Raw genomic sequence first — 18,602 nt, 5'->3', positions numbered from 1 at the left:
ACGTTCTTTCCTTAGTGTAGGCTGACACGGATCATGCAGTAGTGGCGACAAAAGTGCGGTTGGTGAATGAAAAGTTTCACGCTGCCAGAACACCTTGCAAGACTAAAATTAATCTTTGCCAAACAAGAAACACTGCTGGAGCAGAGGTATTTTGTGATGAGATACGAAAGGAGGTGGAATCCTGGAACCCAGACGCTCCTATTTCTGAAGACAGGCAGAAGATAAAATCGCTTCCTACCGTTACACCTGGAAATGTGTTCTGTAATCTGGAAGTAAGATCCCAGTATAGGTTCATCCAGAACGTAAATGTTCTGAAACCTCCCCTTGAGGCAAATCGTCAAGCCACTGTCATCTGGCATGAAAACCCTTCCAATATCTTGTGGATAAATTCTCTTCTCCATGTCTGTAAACGTAAAGAATACGATTGTAGTGACATAAGGATACACAGGTCCGCCTGTCATCAAACTGGACGGCTCCTTGTTGAAGGTAGTCGATAAATTCAGATATCTTGGTGCAATAACGACAGAAGGTCTCTCCCTGGATAAGGAGATAAATGCACGAATAGGAAAGGCTGCCAGCACTTTCGAAAAGTTCCGCACACGACCATGGGACAACAAGCACCTTACATTGTCGACAAAAATACTTGTGTATCAGTCATGTGTGCTGTGTACTGTCCTGTTTGGAGCCGAAAGTTGGACGTCACGTGCCGAACAGGAACGAAAGCTCAACGCCTTACATCTGGGATGCTTACGGAGGATCTTGGGAATATCATGGAAGGATCGTGTGACAAGTGATATAGTTCTGAAAACTGCAAAGCAACAGAGTATCACTGCCACGCTCAAGCAACATTGCCTGCGGTGGTTAGGACATCTACATCGTATGGGCCACAACCGTCTTCCCTGGCCCTCATTACTCAATGAAACAGCAGGAGCAGAGCGACCTCGTGGAAGACCTTGACTACGCTTTAGGGATTGTATCAAGGGTGAAATGTGTGCATTTAATATTGACAGTGGCAAGTGGCAGCGACTCGCTGACGATCGCAGCAAATGGAGGAAAATGACCGGAAGCAAGATGCACGACCAAGTATCGCTTAACAACTTAGTTGCAAAACGATCGCACAGACATGAGCTTATGACTAACCCTCCTGCTGGAGTGACTCATGTTTGCCTAGCTTGTGGGCGCCAAGTCGGTTCTCGCATCGGGTTTCTGAGCCACCAGCGGAAATGTCTCTTGGATGCCACTTGAATCTTCCGACATGAAGCACCAGGTAATTATATATTCAGGCAGCAATCTTTTTCTACGAATTCTAAGGAATTTTATACATTTCACGAACTAAAGGGACAGGTTACTACAAAAGATCCATTATCAGCATGATATATAAACATTTGTTACATGAAAACAGCGCTTCATAACGCACAATTCCCATCTAAAAGTGGAATTTGTGTTATGATTGAGACGAAGTATTTCCTCTGGCTGTCTACAGGGTGCTACGAATATGACGATCATATTCTGCAGGTGGTGAGCCTAGGGAGCTTGGAGCTAGCTGGAGGCAAAGCAATGACCATCACGAGCTGGGGTGCGCTCTCCTCTGGAGACAATTCCTCCCAGCAGCTGCAGGTAGTCATCACGTCCGTCGTTGAGCGGAGTGTGTGTAAAGAGGGCTACAGCAGCAACGTTGCAGAGAGCATGACCTGCATCGGCGAAGAGGAGGGCTGCGAGGACTCGTGCCAGGGCGAGAGCCGTGGGTCTCTAGTGGAGGGATCCACCAGGTGTTGCATCGTCTCTTGGGGCACGGGATATAGTTATCCTGGCAGCTGTTTTGTCTAACATGCCCTCTGCTCGCTCCTGGATAACAGAAAAAACAGGCATCTAGTGAGGCCGTTCTGCTGAGGCCTGCTTATGCCAATATTGTGAATGTAACAAGAGAACTTTACGTTAAAAGAATGCTTACAAGATACGCTAGTATAATCTAACTTCATATCTTTAATAATGCGTTCTACAAATTGATTAGACTGATAAACTTTTGTTCCACTTATTTCAAAGGAGTAGGTCTTCAAGAATATAAAACAGGTCTTATATGAAAAATTGGCAGCGTAATAACACAGAAATGGTCAATAAGTTTTCATATGGGAGGGGACAGATATTCGTTTATTTTGTAATGTAGCTACTGGAATATATTAGTAAAGAATGATTAAATCTCAAGTAAACATTAATAAATAAAATTATTCATTGTTCAATTATATGTTGGCCCTTTATTCCACTCAAACAGGCACACCTTGAAAACATAAATGAATAACGTTGATACTACTACGTCGTCTCACTAAATGTAGTAACCACAGATATGTAATTAAACATATTGTTTATGCAGAAGTACTGATTCATAATATAATATCCGAGCGGTTCTAGGCGCTTCAGTCCGAAACCGCGCTACTGCTACGGTCGCAGGTTCGAATCCTGCCTAGGGCATGGATGTGTGTGTTGTCGTTAGGTTAGTTAGGTTCAAATAGTTCTAAGTCTAGGGGACTGATGACCTCAGATATTAAGTCCCGTAGTGGTCAGAGAGATGTGAACCATTTTTGAACCATTAGCTGAGGAGAGGAACACCGTCTATATGAACCTACACATCAAAATATAAACCACACATCAAAACATTCGTCCAACTCCTAACATCTAAAAATATTGCACTTGCTGCAACTCTAAGCCAGTCAGGTCAAGGCACAATTAATGTAGGGGTATCACTTATGCCTTTTGATTATGTACAGCAAGCTTACTTAAAATTTAGAAATATTTAAATAATACAAAATAGTATAATATAAAATATATAAATATGTAATATATAAAAGTAGTACATATACAGACTAACGTTGCCAGTCTAATGCTTGGACTTTTTCTGCCAAAGTTGTCGCAATAACAAACATTAATATAATTTAACATATTAATTAATATTAATTATTACTTAATATAATAATATAATTAATATAATAATATAATTAATATAATAATATAATTAATATAATATAATATATAAATAATATAATATAAAAATAATATAAAATAATAATATAAATATAAAATAAATAATATAATATGGAAAAATTATGTCTAAAGTGACACCATGGTGGATCGTGAGAGCCTCGAAGAATGATATTTCAATTAATTACAAATATCAGCTGTGTACGGGACGTTGACAGAAATCAACGGGGAGGGTAAAAAACGCGTGACCGATCGGGATTCGAAGCCGTGATCTCTTGCTTACTAGGCAGGCACTGTAGCCCTCTTTTTTTGTTGCTGTCGTTTTATTCGTTATTTTTCGTTGCATTTGTTTAAGAAGGACGTCCCGCTACACCCGTTCAGGTTCTTCGTTGACCCGTGCACTCAGTTATTTGTATTACAGAGGGTAGCTAACCCTCTCACCAAACACGCTTAGCTACCGTGCTGGCTATCCCTAAGCCACCGAGAGCACAGAAATTAGCGCCGTTGATATTTGTAATTCACAGAAATTTCATTCTTCACGATTGTTGTAATCCACTATGGTGTCTTTCTTTCGGACAGCAATTAGAATTGTATCGGTTGTGAATGAATAGTTGCCACTATCTAAGTTCCAGTCCTCCTACTGAATAATGCCTTACAAATGTTCTCATTAACATTTGCCAATACGTCACGTCGACATTGCATGTTCTGTCCCCAGACGCTTGTTCCGCCTGCGAAATGTGTAAAATTTCGTGGTATTGAACGGTTATTCCCTGAATATATATACTTACATCTAGGTAGGCCCTTCTTTGCATTAGCCAACATACAACTCAAGCTTGAAATGCGTCACTTACATAAATAATCACAGTTAAAAATCATACTGCGAATTGTGTAGATCCTTCAACAGAAACATTCACGTTTATTAAATCACTATTAACCTTTTAGCAGAACATAAGCACTGTGTTGCAAAATAAAGTACTTTTGAGATGCAACTGATTGTTGTCGTGGGCTTCAGTTCGAAGGACTGGTTGATGCTGCTCGGCATGCTACTCTATCTTTCACAGACCTCTTATTATATCTGTACACCTACCGATACCAACATTAACTTTAACCTGCCTGCTGTATGGACCCCTTGGTAACCTTCCACAAATGTGTGCTATGTAGAGATTGAAATTTTTCAGCCTACTTTAGAAATGATTCACAATGGCTCGACTCATTTATGTAGTGATACTTTTTAATGTTTGTTATTGCGACTACTTTGGCAGAAAAAGTCCAAGCATTAGACTGGCAACGTTAGTTTGTATATGTACTACTTTTTTCTCCCTTGAGTTTGAACGAAATGTTAGAGCTAATTTTTTTAGGGTATTTCAGATTTATGGAGTGCTCAGTGTGTTAAAATGAGAGTTGAAACTTTTTCAGTGTAGGCTTTTAAGAATACTTCATTTTGCTTAATATAATATATTTTCTTCGTTGTTAATTGTATCTGACAATTTGTTTGGCTTGGCACACCTGCAAAGTTGTCGCTTATCTTGATAAGAGAAAGTGATGTTACTCAAAGGTTTGGAAGATTGTATCTCTTATCAGCAAGGATGTGTCGCTGTTTCTGCGTAAATACTTAAGACGTATTGTGTTGTATGTCAACTACTTTGTCCTTCTCCAGACACCCGGAGAAACAAAGATTGCCGTATTATGAAATATTAGATTATCTTGCCGACTGATAAGGCAGCTCACTATTTATGGGACACCGAACTGGGGGCATTTAGAGCCACCAGAGAGATGTCCAAGTCCGCCGCCGTGCTCTGCCTGCTGGTCGCTGCCTGCAGCGCCGCGCCCTCCACCAGGGTCCGCACGCCCAGGCCTCTCCTTGATGGCCGCATCGTGGGCGGTGAGCCTGTGGACATCTCGCAGTTCCCGTGGCAGGTCTCGATGCAGGAGTTCGGCTACCATAGCTGCGGTGGCTCCATTATCAGCTCTACGTGGGTCCTGACGGCGGGGCACTGCATCGTCGGTTACACCGCAGACATGCTCTCAGTCCGGACTGGCAGCTCAATTCGTGATAGCGGGGGAACCGTCTACGATGTTTCCACCGTGATTGAACATGAGCTTCACGACTCTTCCACACGTGAATACGACTTTGCACTCCTTGAGATTTCCGGTTCATTCTCCTTTGACAGCAACGTGCAGGTACTGCTCCACTATGAAATTACTTTTTTCAGAATACATTGCATCTTAATACTGATTCCATTTTATTACATAATTTAATTGTTAATTAATAGATTCGAAGCTAAAAGCAAGTGGTATGTAAGGACCTATCAGCTTAGTGATTCTGGATTGTGAACTTGGATGGGAATGTGGAATATGAATTTGTACTACACACTCACTCGAGATATTCTCTTTGCATAATATTACCGACGACTGGAAGCAAATGAAATGTTTGGTTTTGACGGTCAGCCTATTATAAAGACAAAAGTTCTGTCTAATGCTCATGGAAGTAAAATCCAACCTGTTATACGTACTGTCTGACAATGGCAGAAAGAAGCCGAAATAATGTTGATCATTAAAAGGAACAGTTTTCTTTTTTTTATTTTCTTTACATAAGAGGAGGACATGCATCCCAATAATACAGTCCGCAAATGCGGCTGATGTCAGAGTCGTAACTAAACATTGAATAATTGTTCTATACATGAAGTTAAGGATAACTGTGCTTAACAGTCAGTAGAGCAGTGAAAAGATTGCTAAACAGCTGTTTAGGTTTGACAGATTGTTGACCGGGTCTGATTTCATAAGTGAATTGTTTGGAATTTCGTTAGAAATATTCAGATTTCAATTAGAAATTTTTTATATATGAATTCAGACGCTACGAGTTTCATTTTTGCAAGTCTCTGTTCTCAGATAACTAAAAAATTGTTCAAATGTCCCTGAACACTATGGGACTTAACATCTCAGGTAATCAGTCCCCTAGACTTAGAACTACTTAAATCTAACTAACCTAAGGACATCACGCACATCCATGCCCGAGGCAGGATTGGAGCCTGCGACCGTAGCAGCAGCGCGGTTCCAGACTGAAGCGTCTAGAACCGCTCGGCCACAAAGTCCCGCTGTCAGATTAAATCATTCTCTTTTTTGTAGTGGAGATCTCTATGATATTACTTTCATAACTACTTGCTGTAGCAGTGCCTTCGCTTATTCGTTGATTTAAAGAGAACCACCACAGATCCAGTTATAACAGTCTGGTCCATGAGTACTGGTAGGTGGCACATTGCTGTAGCCGACTGACCTCTGTTCTGGCTTAACTTGCAGATCGTACGATCTGGCCATGATTTCAACCATTTTATTGGAAACTTTTAATTTCTGGTGGAGTCTTGGTGGACTGCCTATGAGGTGCGTAGACGAAGTGGCATGATTTTCTAGAATTTAGTAGTAGTGCTGGAACACGTTTCGTGCCTGTAGAGCTTAAACCGCATTTATATTTCCGCTACAGCAGACTTTCGTGCAGATTTTGCTTACAGGTGCCCACAACTGTCAATATTATCAAACTTGGTTAATGAGTCATTGTCGCAAGAGAATGACACGAATTGTTTTCAGCAGAACTTAAAAAAGTGATGGAAGATTTTCTGTTCGCAAGATATTTATGAGCACACGAGACAACACTAACCCTAGAGCTAATATTTGAAGTTAGCTTAAAGAAACATAACGTTGCTTATATAGAACTTGTAGATTGCATATAATTTCCCAGAAAAATGATTGGAATATACTCATTTAAATCTTGAAGGTAGTAGAGACAAAATTCAGAGAATGAGAGGATATGTACCTCTTGTACGGAAAAGAGATCGCAGTAATAAACCATAGTATGGACGGATCAATCAAGAAGGGGGTAGGACAACGTTTTCGGCTACTCCAAATTCAATCTACACGTGCAGGAAGGAGTAAAGGAAGCCAAGGAGAAATTAAAAGATGGAGTTAAGGTTGAGGAGGAAGAAATAGAAATTTAGATGTATATCGATCACAGTGTAACTCTGTCAGGAGCGGAGAAAGAGTTGTAAGATCTTTTGAACGGAATGGCTAGTAGACAAAAACAGTTTATACAAAGGTAATCAACAAAAAAGTAACGGAAGGGAAATGGTATGAACTCAGATATACTGATGGTGAGTGAATTACATTACAAAAAGGGAAAACGAAAGTAGTGGATGAGATTTGCTCTTTGGTTAAAATAATTAATTATAATGGCTGCAATGAAGAGAAATAGCAAGAAAATCATTTATTAAGAATAATTTGTTAACACGGAGTATAAATATAAGGGATGGTACGCTATAGCGTGTTTTATTATTGGTCAGGAAAGTAACGTTGTATGGAAGTGAAACGCCGGCGAAAATCAATTCAGCGAAGAAGAGAAAAAAAAACTCTTGATATGTGGTTGCAGAGTACATGGGTAGGTCGAGTAACTGTTGTAAATGAAATCATTTTGCAAAACTGAAAAACTGAACATTGGGGCACAATTTGATGAAAAGATGAGAGTAGCCGATGTAACACGACTTGTTCCATTAAGAAGTTGTTAGTTTGGTAATTCAAAGAAGTTTGGAGCGTAGGGGGTAAATTTGTAGGAGGTTACCAACGGGTCCATACAGTTGGCAGGTTAAAGTGAATGTTCGTATCGGTAGGTATACAGAGATAATGAGACGTCTATGAAAGATAGACTAGCATGAAGAGCAGCATCAAACTAGCCTGCAAACTGACGCCACGACAACTATCAGCAACACATTAAAAGTATTTTATTTTGTAACACAGCGCCTATAGTCTGCTAAAAGGTTAATAGTGATTTAATAAACATGAATGTATTGTTCAAGGTTTCACGCTTTTCGCAGTATGATTAATTATGTAAATGACGCATTTCAAGCTTCAGTTGTATATTGGCTAATGCAAAGAAGGGCCTACCTAGATGAAACTATATATATTCAGGGGGTAAAAGTTTCCCTTCAACGAGCCTAAATTTTACACATTTCGCCAGTGGAACAAGCGTATATTGACAAAACATGCAATATCGACTTGATGTTTTGGTATATATTAATGAGATATCCCTCCGTAAATTCAGTATAAAAGGAAAAAAATTTATTGTGATTGGGACAATGCATTATTTTCCTTGGCTGTCTGCAGCATGCTTATAACGGCCGTGTTCTGCAGGTTGTGAGCCTCGGCAGCTCAGAGCTCGCGGGCGGCACAGCAGTGACGATCACGGGCTGGGGCGACTGCAGGTCCTGCAGCTCCCCCATGCAACTGCAGGCAGTCACCACGCACCTCGTTGAGCGGAGTGTGTGTAACGAGGCCTACGGCGGCGGCATCACGGACAGCATGATCTGCGCTGGCGAAGAGGAGGGCGGCCTAGACTCGTGCCAGGGAGACAGTGGCGGACCCCTGGTGGAGGGTTCCACACAGTACGGTGTCGTCTCCTGGGGCAGAGGATGTGCTGAGGCCGGCTACCCTGGCGTCTACTCTAATGTTCCCGCCGCTCGGACCTGGATAACCGAAAAAACCGGCGTATAGCTTATCGACTCTTTCGAGCCCTGTTTATGGCAGGACCGTATATGTAACAAGAGAACCTAACAATAAAAGATTGTTTCCTATCTACACTATTATAGTCTGACTTATTGTCCTTGCCAACGTGTCCTACAGATTCGAGTAGACCAGATATACCTTATGTTCCATATATCCCAAGTCACAAGTTCCACTGTGAATCACGATGTTGAACAAAAATATGTAGTAGAACAAAATTACATTTGAAGCACCCTCGAAAGTCCTGGAATTGCCTTCAATGATATTTTGCCTGTATCAGTGACCACGGCAAGCAAATATCGTCAAAGAATGATCTGTCTGTATACATAATGAAATGCGTATAGAAGCCTCAAGCGTGATTCCTCCTCGCACCACAATTATAGCAGTGAGGGTTTTGTTCCACTTCCTGTATACGTTCCGTAACTGTCATCTGTGGAATTACTATCTTCAGTTTTGTGTTCTTTGCGTCAAAATGTATATTCACATTAAGAAACTGGACGGTTATATTTTATGTGACATTATTCAAGGGAGACGAGCTTTTAAATGTGATTGATAGCTATGCGAAACAAAGGATTCTGTAGAGATATGGAAAGACCAAATAATTTCTTATGTAAGCGACGGAATGGCGACTTAATATCATCAGGACTATAAACCCTTTTTTCCGGTGTATAGTGTGGACTGTGAATTATTTGAAGAATAAGTCTAAGAGATTCTTGCTATAAACAGTTAACTCAGAAAGTAATTGTGTGGCAAGTTTTCTAATAGGACTCTCTTACACGCATAGCGCTGACGTGAAGATTAAAATATGAAAGTTCTTCCTGTCAGAGGAGAGCGTTCACCAAAGTAACTTCAAAGTTATGATGTTCGGACAGTTAGCGTAACGTCTTTATTAAATGAAATGTATGGCCTTAGACTTGTAAATATGCCGGTACAGAGGTAATTCTCGACATTATTTAATAGGTTAGAACATAATTTAAGAACTAAAACTTTCGAAAAGTGGTGAGAAATGTTTAGTCAGTGCAGTGACATCAATGAGCGTAATGTTTTGTCTGCGTGGAACGTGTTTAGTCTGTGTCTGCACCTGCAGGTCGTTCAGTAGAGGGAACTGTAAGTAACTTCCATTCTACAGCATCACTATACGAGTGGTTGTTTTCCAGAGAACAAGTACAGTAGCAGTTCTTAATAAGGATTAAACATCTGGTCTATGGGCATGCTACCTGAGGTAACGACACAGTCGGCCGCGGTGGCCGAGTGGTTCTAGTCGCTTCAGTCTGGAACCGCGTGACTACTACGGACACAGGTTGGAATTCTGCCTCGGACATGGATGTGTGTGATGTCCTTAGGTTAGTTAGGTTTAAGTAGTTCTAAGTCTAGAGGACTGATGACCTCAGATGTTAAGTCCCATAATGTTCAGAGCCATCTCTACCTACACAACAACGCCCACAGTCAAATGTTCCTTAATCGGACATTACACGAAGCTACCATCTCGTAAACCCTGTTTAGAACTAACTCGTTTAATAAACATATAGTTCTTTGCTGGAAATTAACTGACGTCTCGTTATAGTTGTCATCTATCACACGTAACATAATTGGCTGATATTTAATCCGTATTACCTGTAATAACAAAACGATATTCATGAAATGCATTTTCTTAGCGAAATATTATGTATTTGAAATTTCAGTGAATTACAAACGTCAACCGCGTACGGGTCGCTAATAGAATCAACGGAGAGAGTTGAAAATGTGTGATCCCCCGCGATTCGAACCCGGAATCTCCTGCTTACTAGCCAGGCGCTCTAATCCCAAAACGACCGAGGACACGGAAATAAACGCGGCTGCCCGGACCTATCTACATGTCGCCCCTCTGCAGATCCACATTCGCAGCTTACTCCACGTACTACGAAAGTAGCGCTCTCTGCGCAAAAATATCAAAACTCGTGGCAAGGACTCTTCCAACATGAGTTCGAATGTATGTGTGCATTCGCACATAAATGATCCTTGGCTTGTGATCGCCGTAATTATATGTGTATGGTGCCTGTTCCTTCGGACATGTCCGAATATCAACCGTGCTAATTTCTATGTTCTCCCTGGCTTATGGATAGACGGCACGGTAGCTCAGCGTGTTTGGTCAGAGGGTTAACTACACTCTGTTAAAAAAAAATACTGAGAGCACGGGTCAACGATGAACCTGAACTGACCGGCAACCGTGTCATCCTCAGCTCGTAGGCGTCACTGGATACGGATATGGAGGGGCATGTGGTCAGCACACACTCTCAGTTTCCGAGACCGTAGCCGCTACTTCTCAGTCAAGTAGGTCCTCAGTTTGCCTCACAAGGGCTGCGTGGACCCCGCTTGCTAACAGTGCTCGGCAGACGGATGGGTAGGTGCTATCCCAGCCCGACAGCGCTAAACTTCGGTGATCTGAGGGGATCCGGTATTACCACTGCGGCAAGGCTTTTGGCTCTTTCAGTCTCAGTGAGTGTAACGTTCAGTGAATCGTGGAAGCAGTAAAAGTCTTATGTTCCCAGTTATACAAAATTAGGTCTACATACTAGAAATGGTATGTTCATTCCGTTACAGATGTATCAGGTTCCCTTGACTTCTTATATCTTTTGGTCAGATTCTTATTATTTATAAGGTTTGTTCACATTCTTATTGTTAAATTTGCTCACAAACACCGTCATTTATGGTACAACAAGTATTGTGAAGGCTCCTGCCTCCTAACAACATAAGCATTTTTCTACTAGTAGTGCAAATACCCATATCTTAGTCAGCAGCATTAGAATCTACCAGAACAGTAATTAAAATGATTTTATTTTGCAAATAGATGAGATGCTACTTATGGTAAATCGCCTTAATTCTCATCAGTGTCAGCATTAGTACACAGTTCACCAGCAAAGCATCTGACATTCGTATTATATTCTGTCGTTTGCTAGTTTACATTTTTCCTACTAATTTTTACAATAGTACACATATCCACTACAATTCATTCAATGCAGTTTACAAAAGCGTCAGATTAGACATTTACACGAAAATTTTAAGTAATCTTGCTGTCCATGATCACAAGGCCTAAGCGATAGCCCGACATTAATCGTGAATTGACCTGATTGGCTGAGAGTTGCAGCAAGTGCAATATTCTTACATGTTATGAGTTGGACATATGTTTTTGTGTTTGCTTTACACTTTAATGCGATTTCTTTAGGTTCATATATAAAATGTGTTTTTCTCCTAAGCTAATGATCTTGTGGATAAATATCATAAATCAGCACTTGTGTTTATTTGTCTGTGGGTACTAAATATAGTGAGACTACGTAATGGTTTCAACGTTATTATTTTATGTTTTCAAGGGTGGCGAACTAATGTGCCTGTTTAAGTGAGAATAACGGGCCACCATATAGTCGGACAATAAATTACTTCATTTTTTAATATTTACTGGGATTTAATCCTTCTGTACTAACGTATTCCAGCAGCAAAATTTGAAAATAAACCAAATCCTCTCACCTTATTTACGAAAACTTACTGACCACCTCTGTTTTTTCACGCTACAAATTTTTGGTAGAAGACCTGTTTTACATTCTTGAAGACCTTCTCCCTTGAAATAAGTGGAAAAAATAAGTTTATATAGTCTAATTAATCTGTAGGACGCATTGATAAGGATATTAAAGCAGATTGTAATATAATATCTGGGAAAGAATCTTTTATCGTAAAGTTCTCCTGTTAGATTCACAATACTGGCATAAGCAGGCCTCAGCAGAACCGCCACACTAGATGCCGGTTATCCAGGACCGAGCAGCGGGCACGTTAGACGCCAGAGTTGACAGGATAAGCACAACCCCTGCCCCAGGAGACCTGGTGGATCCCTCCACTAGAGACCCGCGGCTGTCTCCCTGTCACAAGCCCTCGCAGCCCCCCTCTTCAGCGGTGCAGGTCATGCTGTCTGTAACTTTGCTGCCGTAGCCTCTTTACACATATCCTCTCATTCTCTGAATTTTGTCTCTACTACCTTCAAGATTTAAATGAGTATATTCCAATCATTTTTCTGGGAAATTATATGCAATCTACAAGTTCTATATAAGCAACGTTATGTTTCTTTAAGCTAACTTCAAATATTCTCCGCTCAACGACAGACGTGATGACTACCTGCAGCTGCTGGGAGGAATTGTCTCCAGAGGAGAGTGCACCCCAGCTCGCGATGGACATTGCTCTGCTTGCAACTAGCTCCGAGCTGCGTAGGCTAACCACCTGCAGAATGTGGTCGTCATATTTGTAGCACCCTATTGACAACCAGAGAAAATACATTGTCTCAACCATAACATAGATTCAACTTTTTGGTCGAAATTGTGTGTTACGAAGCGCTGTTTTCATTTAACAGATGCTAATGTATCACGTTGATATTTTATCTGTCGTAGCAACATTCCCTTTGTGTATGTATTACATTTCTTGATATTCATTGGAAATGATTGCTACCTGAATACATACACTTATATCTGAGTGGGTCCTTGTATGCAACACCTCACATACAACAAGATCAAGCTATATAAAACTGTAGCAATTACATTAATATTTATATTAAAAACAATATCAAGAGGAGTGTGAAAGCTTCAAGAAAACATTAACGTTTATTACATCACCATTATCCTATTAGCAAAACATTTGCACTGTGTTACGAAATTTCGTGTTTAATATATTGCTCTGCACGCAAGTCTATCTTTTACAAGGGTCTTCATCTTTACGGAGCTACTAAAACCAGCACATATTAGAATCCCCTTACGGCATTCAACTCCTAGTCACCTTTTACAGCTTTTATCCTCAACGCACCACTCTTCCTCCCATGGACAAACCATCAAGTCGAGTCGCAGCAATCGACCTCTTCTTCTCATCAAATTGTGCATTAAATTTAATTTTTTTCCAGCTCGATTGACTGCCTTTACTGTAGTTATTCGAGCTAGCCATGTACTCTTCAACCTTCTTCTCTGCTACCATTTTTCTCAAGTTTCATTTCACTTCTTTACTGAATTGTTTTCCATCCACGTCTAACTTCCACACAAGGCAACTTTTCAGATGGGCACTTAAACAGTCTGTAGCGTACCAACACTTAATCTTATATTCCAAATTCGTGGTTTCCTTTCAAGATTTATAAGTTTTATCTGATTTCTGTACAAACTGCAGATATTTTCTCCCTGCACTTTATCTCTGCTACCTTCAAAAAAAATTTTTTTATGTATTCCAATCAATATTCTGAAAAGCCCTCTGTAATCTACAAGTTTTGTGGATGTAATATTCAGTTCCTTCAAGCTAATTTTCAACAGTAGTTCTAAAGTAAATTTTGCATTATGAATTTCTAAATTTCTCGGGAACAGAAACTTACATGCCTCGACACCATCTTTTACCAGCTTTAACATTCTCCTGTAAATAGACCATATCAAAAAAGTGTGGCCCTATCTTGCACTGCCATGGTAAAGCCGGCTGGTGTGCTCAAGGTCCACTGCATAATTTAGATGTTTCGTGACGAACAGACTATATATCCGGTTACCTTGGTGTCTATTTTACATTATATGCGCTTTTAAGACTGATGGGTCACGTGTCCAGCTATTTTTACTCAATCTGCTGATGCCTCAAACTGTGAAACACGCCACTTACATAAAAAGTTTTGCAGCGAGACAGTTTCTGTTGTGAAATAGAACATTACTCTGTTTTGCAACATTTACTTACTAAACAAGCTCGCCGGCCGTTGTGGCCGAGCGGTTCTATACGCTTCAGTCTGGAACAGTGCGATCGTTACGGTAGCAGGTTCGAATCCTGCCTCCGGCATGGATGTGTCTGATGTCCTTAGGTTAGTTATTTTTAAGTAGTTCTGAGATCTAGGGGACTGATGACCTCAGATGTTAAGCCCCACAGTGCTCGGAGCCATTTGAACCACTTGATTTTAAACAAGCTTTGTACAAACAACAACCAGTTGTATTACAAATATAAATCCGGTTCCGGCTTTGCGGGCGTGAACCAAGGTACAGCATTGCAGTTAATTTCCAGGATGACGTACCATTTCGTCTACACCTCTCATCTGCGGTACGTCTAGTTTCCAATGCAAATAAATATCAACCATATGTCCGCTAGATGTTATAGTCAGAAATTCTCGTTTCAAAGAGTTCGAGAATCATTGTCAGATTGTACGGTCTGCTAGGTAGGCATCTCTTACGGGACACCAGCCAGTTACAGAGATCAGCTATCTCCAGCACTATGCCACCTGCCACCACGCGGAAGTCGGACCTATTATCCAACATCACAGGGATGCACAAAAGCAAATTGCGGTGTCACCATACACACGTATCTACTAGCGGAAAGCTGAATATTTCCATTCAAAACCCCAAATAAATTCTACATGAAACCTGCCACCGCCAACAATGTTCATAAATTGTGACAGTTGTGCAGAACGTTTTCGTGTCCCTACAGACTATTGAGAAATGGTTCAAGTAATCACTGTCTAGTGATGAAGCTCTGACAGCAGCCGCATTTGTAGGCTAGTGGTTGAAATGCAGTTCCGCGTCTTGTGCAAAGAACTGTCCCATTTAATGCCCAAAGAATGTTCCGTCACCTTTGCGTGATCATCAGTGACTACGTTAATCAGTTTCCATTTTATTTTGATGAATGCGTTTATGCCTTAGACAAAACCGTTATTTGTATAATAGGTGGTTCATATGTACCATATATATCATTTGGCTTCACTCTTCTGTAATAAGAAGGGAAGACAGCATAGCCGTTTATTATGTGTACAAACTCATTCAACATTCCCGTCCAAGTTACCCGTCTAGAGTCACTAAATGGACGCAAGTCCTTACATAACTAATGCTGTAATATTCTTTTATGAGAACTGACTTTTGTTGTGAAATGAGATGTATTGAGGTACCGGTACTGAAAAGAGTAAATTTGTTGTGGTAGCAGGACCTACAATTTGTAGTCAGAGGAAAATGATTCGGAAATGTCAGTGAGTGCAAGATCATATGCAAGCGCTGATGAGCTGTAACTCTCGTGTTTAGTCACGACTGAAAGATCGAAGAAGGTTCTGTCGCTTTCACGAGTTGAGCTGCCAGCCCGCATTGAGTGCATGTCTGCGCTAGCACGACGATTCAATGCGCTGCCGTCAGAACCCACGTTCAGCTGATGATGGAGCCGCCGCATTGATGGAAGCTGTTCAGCTGTAGCAAGATCTGCTGCGGGATTTGGGAGGTGTCCATAGGCCCACCCCCCACCATGCTGCCGTTAAGGAGAGGTCTGAGTCTGCGGAACCTCTCGGAGACAGCGACACTGCAAGCAGAGGACGGTGACGGACTTCGACACCTCTCTGGTGGCTCTGAATGCCCCCAGTTCCTACGTCCACATACAGCAATCCGGCTTATCAGTCCCCAGTAACACAGTCGAGTAATTCATCATGCGGCATGCGTCATCATTTAAGGTTCCTAGGTAGCGAGATACTAGCTGAGATTTGACGCAAAACTCTGCCTTCTTACCAGAGACACAATATCACGTTCTTGCTTATAGGAGGTACAACGATCCAAACTATTTAGTAACATGATTTTATCTTATCAAGATAAGTAAGAGGTATACAGGGGTGCCTGTCCAAGCAAATTTTTAGATGTAATGAGCAGAAAAAGACGAAGATATCTTATGTTTAACCCTTAGGAAGAAGTCAGCAATCCCGATATGTTTTATAGAAACATGTCCTAGTAAATTAGGACATGCTTTCATAAAACTGTGGAATCTTCCGACATAACGACAGACGATATAATCATAACGACAGACCTGAATTTTATCAGAACTGGCGGGATTCAAACAGAGCAGGACACTCTCGACAAGCAGAATTTGTAGAAGTTAGGTCTCCTAATCCTAATAACGACGCGCGCCAACAAAAAAACAGACAATGACTCGCACCGGCAGGCAGCCACGTGCGCCAGCTGTCTCAGTGAAAAATAACATAGATGCTAACCTTGAGAAAAATTCCAGTATTCTTTACCGACATATACCACACGATGATTCCGTTTAAGCTGGAGCTCTGCATAGTAGTAAGAGTAAAGGCTTGCACCACATTTCACATGTAAAACCGTTTATTGAGAGATAATCTGCTTTTTAACTTTGTCTTTGCCATATAACTTTTCACTTTACATCGCTAGTATGCTTTGTCAGACTTAGAATCTGTTAACATGCAACAATGTTTTGAAGTTAACTATCCCGTCTAGAACCTAGGGAACTTATGTAGACAAGTAATTACAAATGCATTGTTATAGTGAACAGAGGATACAGTGTTATTGTGTGTGTACATTCTTGCTTGTTAGTTGCACGATTACGTAATGACTATAAGGCTCACATACTTAGAACATTTACCAGTACTGCTAATGAGATTTTAATGCAACATTTTGGTTTACCTGAAAATACATTCTGGATTTAAAGTACTTTCTGTGAGATACCAGATGACAGTGGTTAGTTTATGTGACAGCTACACGATTTTATCACGACGCTACTAATGAGTGACAATTTATAATGTTGCTTTTGCGGTGTATCTGTTTTATATCTTCACAGTTTTTCTGAATTCTTCTGGAAAGTAAAACATGTTTTAGTAGTAACTTTTGTGGTCTCGCTACAATGAGACAGACGTTTCCGTAGCACAACAATACGTTACAGCACAGTACTTTCTTCATCACGGCAATAAGCGTAATAACTAAGATATCTATATGCAAAGCATTTCACTTTTCTTTATCATGAAGTAAGTACATTGAATTCTGCAGAACTTAGCTTTTGGAGAACGATAACTATGACACTTCCATAGACATTATCTTACAACAAGACGCACAGTTTAGCGCTACAGTACACGTATTTGAGTGATTAATTTTGTACTTAATACATTTATTTTTAAAGTTATTTGAAGTACAGTGATACAAAGTTTTTCCGTGATACATTTCATTCCATTGCAATAATCTGTAACACCTGAGGGTATAATTACATTGAGCCTCAGGGGGGTACACGCCTACTTTGTGTATCATGTGTTTGGCAAGCACAAGGAGCCATAGCTAATATGGTATTTGCTTATACAACTTTACACATCGGTACCATATTTCTCCAACACAGAATTACACAGCTGTCTGATTATTTAACAGAGAAACAAACAATTTTTTACTACATCAGTGACAAATGTTTACGTAATTACACAGTTGGATAACTTCACACTTATGAAATTGTATTTTTGTCTGTACTTTGTGACCTGTTCATATTTTTTTGGAACCATTGTGATACTATGAGAGCTTTGAATGATGTATTTGGTATGACATTATGATTTTTAAGGTACATTTGAGGTAGATGACACTATTGAAATGAGCAGAGAATATTTTTTAGGGTTTGAAATTATTGCAGAAAGCTACGACGTTTTTGAGATTTGACTGAGGTGTTATGATGTTATTATTACGACGACGATGCGTATTATGTTATTGAGGAATGTTTATTATGACATGTATTTATTATGATGAAATATTGAAGAAGTGTCGACGAATAAGGTAAGGAATAATGAGTAGTGGTTATGGACTCTGGTTTGTGAAAAAGGTTGTTGGAAACCAAGAATCGTACTTTAAGAGTTATGAAATGTATGTAAATGAGTCAATGTATTACAATGCCGACGAAAATTTTTTGGACTCTGTTATATCAATAGGATTTTGTTTCTACAGATTTGTAACGCAAATTCTTCACCTGTGAAATATTTTTATATGAGATTGTCACTGTAGCGGAAACTGCTGTCGTAAATATATCTGTAAGAAAGTTAAGTGACCACCTGCACGTAATGCGTCGTGGGCACCCAGCTGTGTCAGACGCCTGGAGAAAAAGTCATTAGCGTGTGCCTTTTCAGAGGTGCAGGTAGAAAAAAAAAGGGAGGCCATTATCCTCGCTATTGACATTCCTTTGTAGAAAGCATCGCAAATACGACACGCTCAAACTTGAAAACATATGATTATACTGTGGAGCTCTTAATCTACGATATTTACTAAAATGCCGAATGAAACGATGAGAAACATGTCACGGCTATTGTCTTGCTAGTTGAGTGAAAT

The 18,602-nt window shown here is 40.3% G+C and overlaps 2 protein-coding genes across 2 annotated transcripts in view; one reads left to right on the top strand and one right to left on the bottom strand.

The window, feature by feature from the left end:
* The window catches only part of LOC126252089 (trypsin delta-like), a 534,570-nt gene that overhangs the window by 414,182 nt on the left and 101,786 nt on the right, over window positions 1-18,602 (bottom strand). The gene's annotated exons all lie outside the window — the stretch shown is intronic.
* On the top strand, window positions 4,714-8,597 carry LOC126252091 (trypsin-1-like). Its single transcript, XM_049952952.1, has 2 exons — window positions 4,714-5,154; window positions 8,149-8,597. Exons 1-2 carry the CDS (start codon window positions 4,747-4,749, stop codon window positions 8,506-8,508), a joined length of 768 nt encoding a protein of 255 aa, XP_049808909.1. The 5' UTR covers window positions 4,714-4,746; the 3' UTR covers window positions 8,509-8,597.

This window comes from Schistocerca nitens, chromosome 4 (assembly GCF_023898315.1).
Source record: "Schistocerca nitens isolate TAMUIC-IGC-003100 chromosome 4, iqSchNite1.1, whole genome shotgun sequence".
Taxonomy (NCBI): Eukaryota; Metazoa; Arthropoda; class Insecta; order Orthoptera; family Acrididae; genus Schistocerca; species Schistocerca nitens.
Note: the sequence above shows the minus strand (reverse complement) of the source record. Positions and strands in the feature narration are given on the sequence as shown.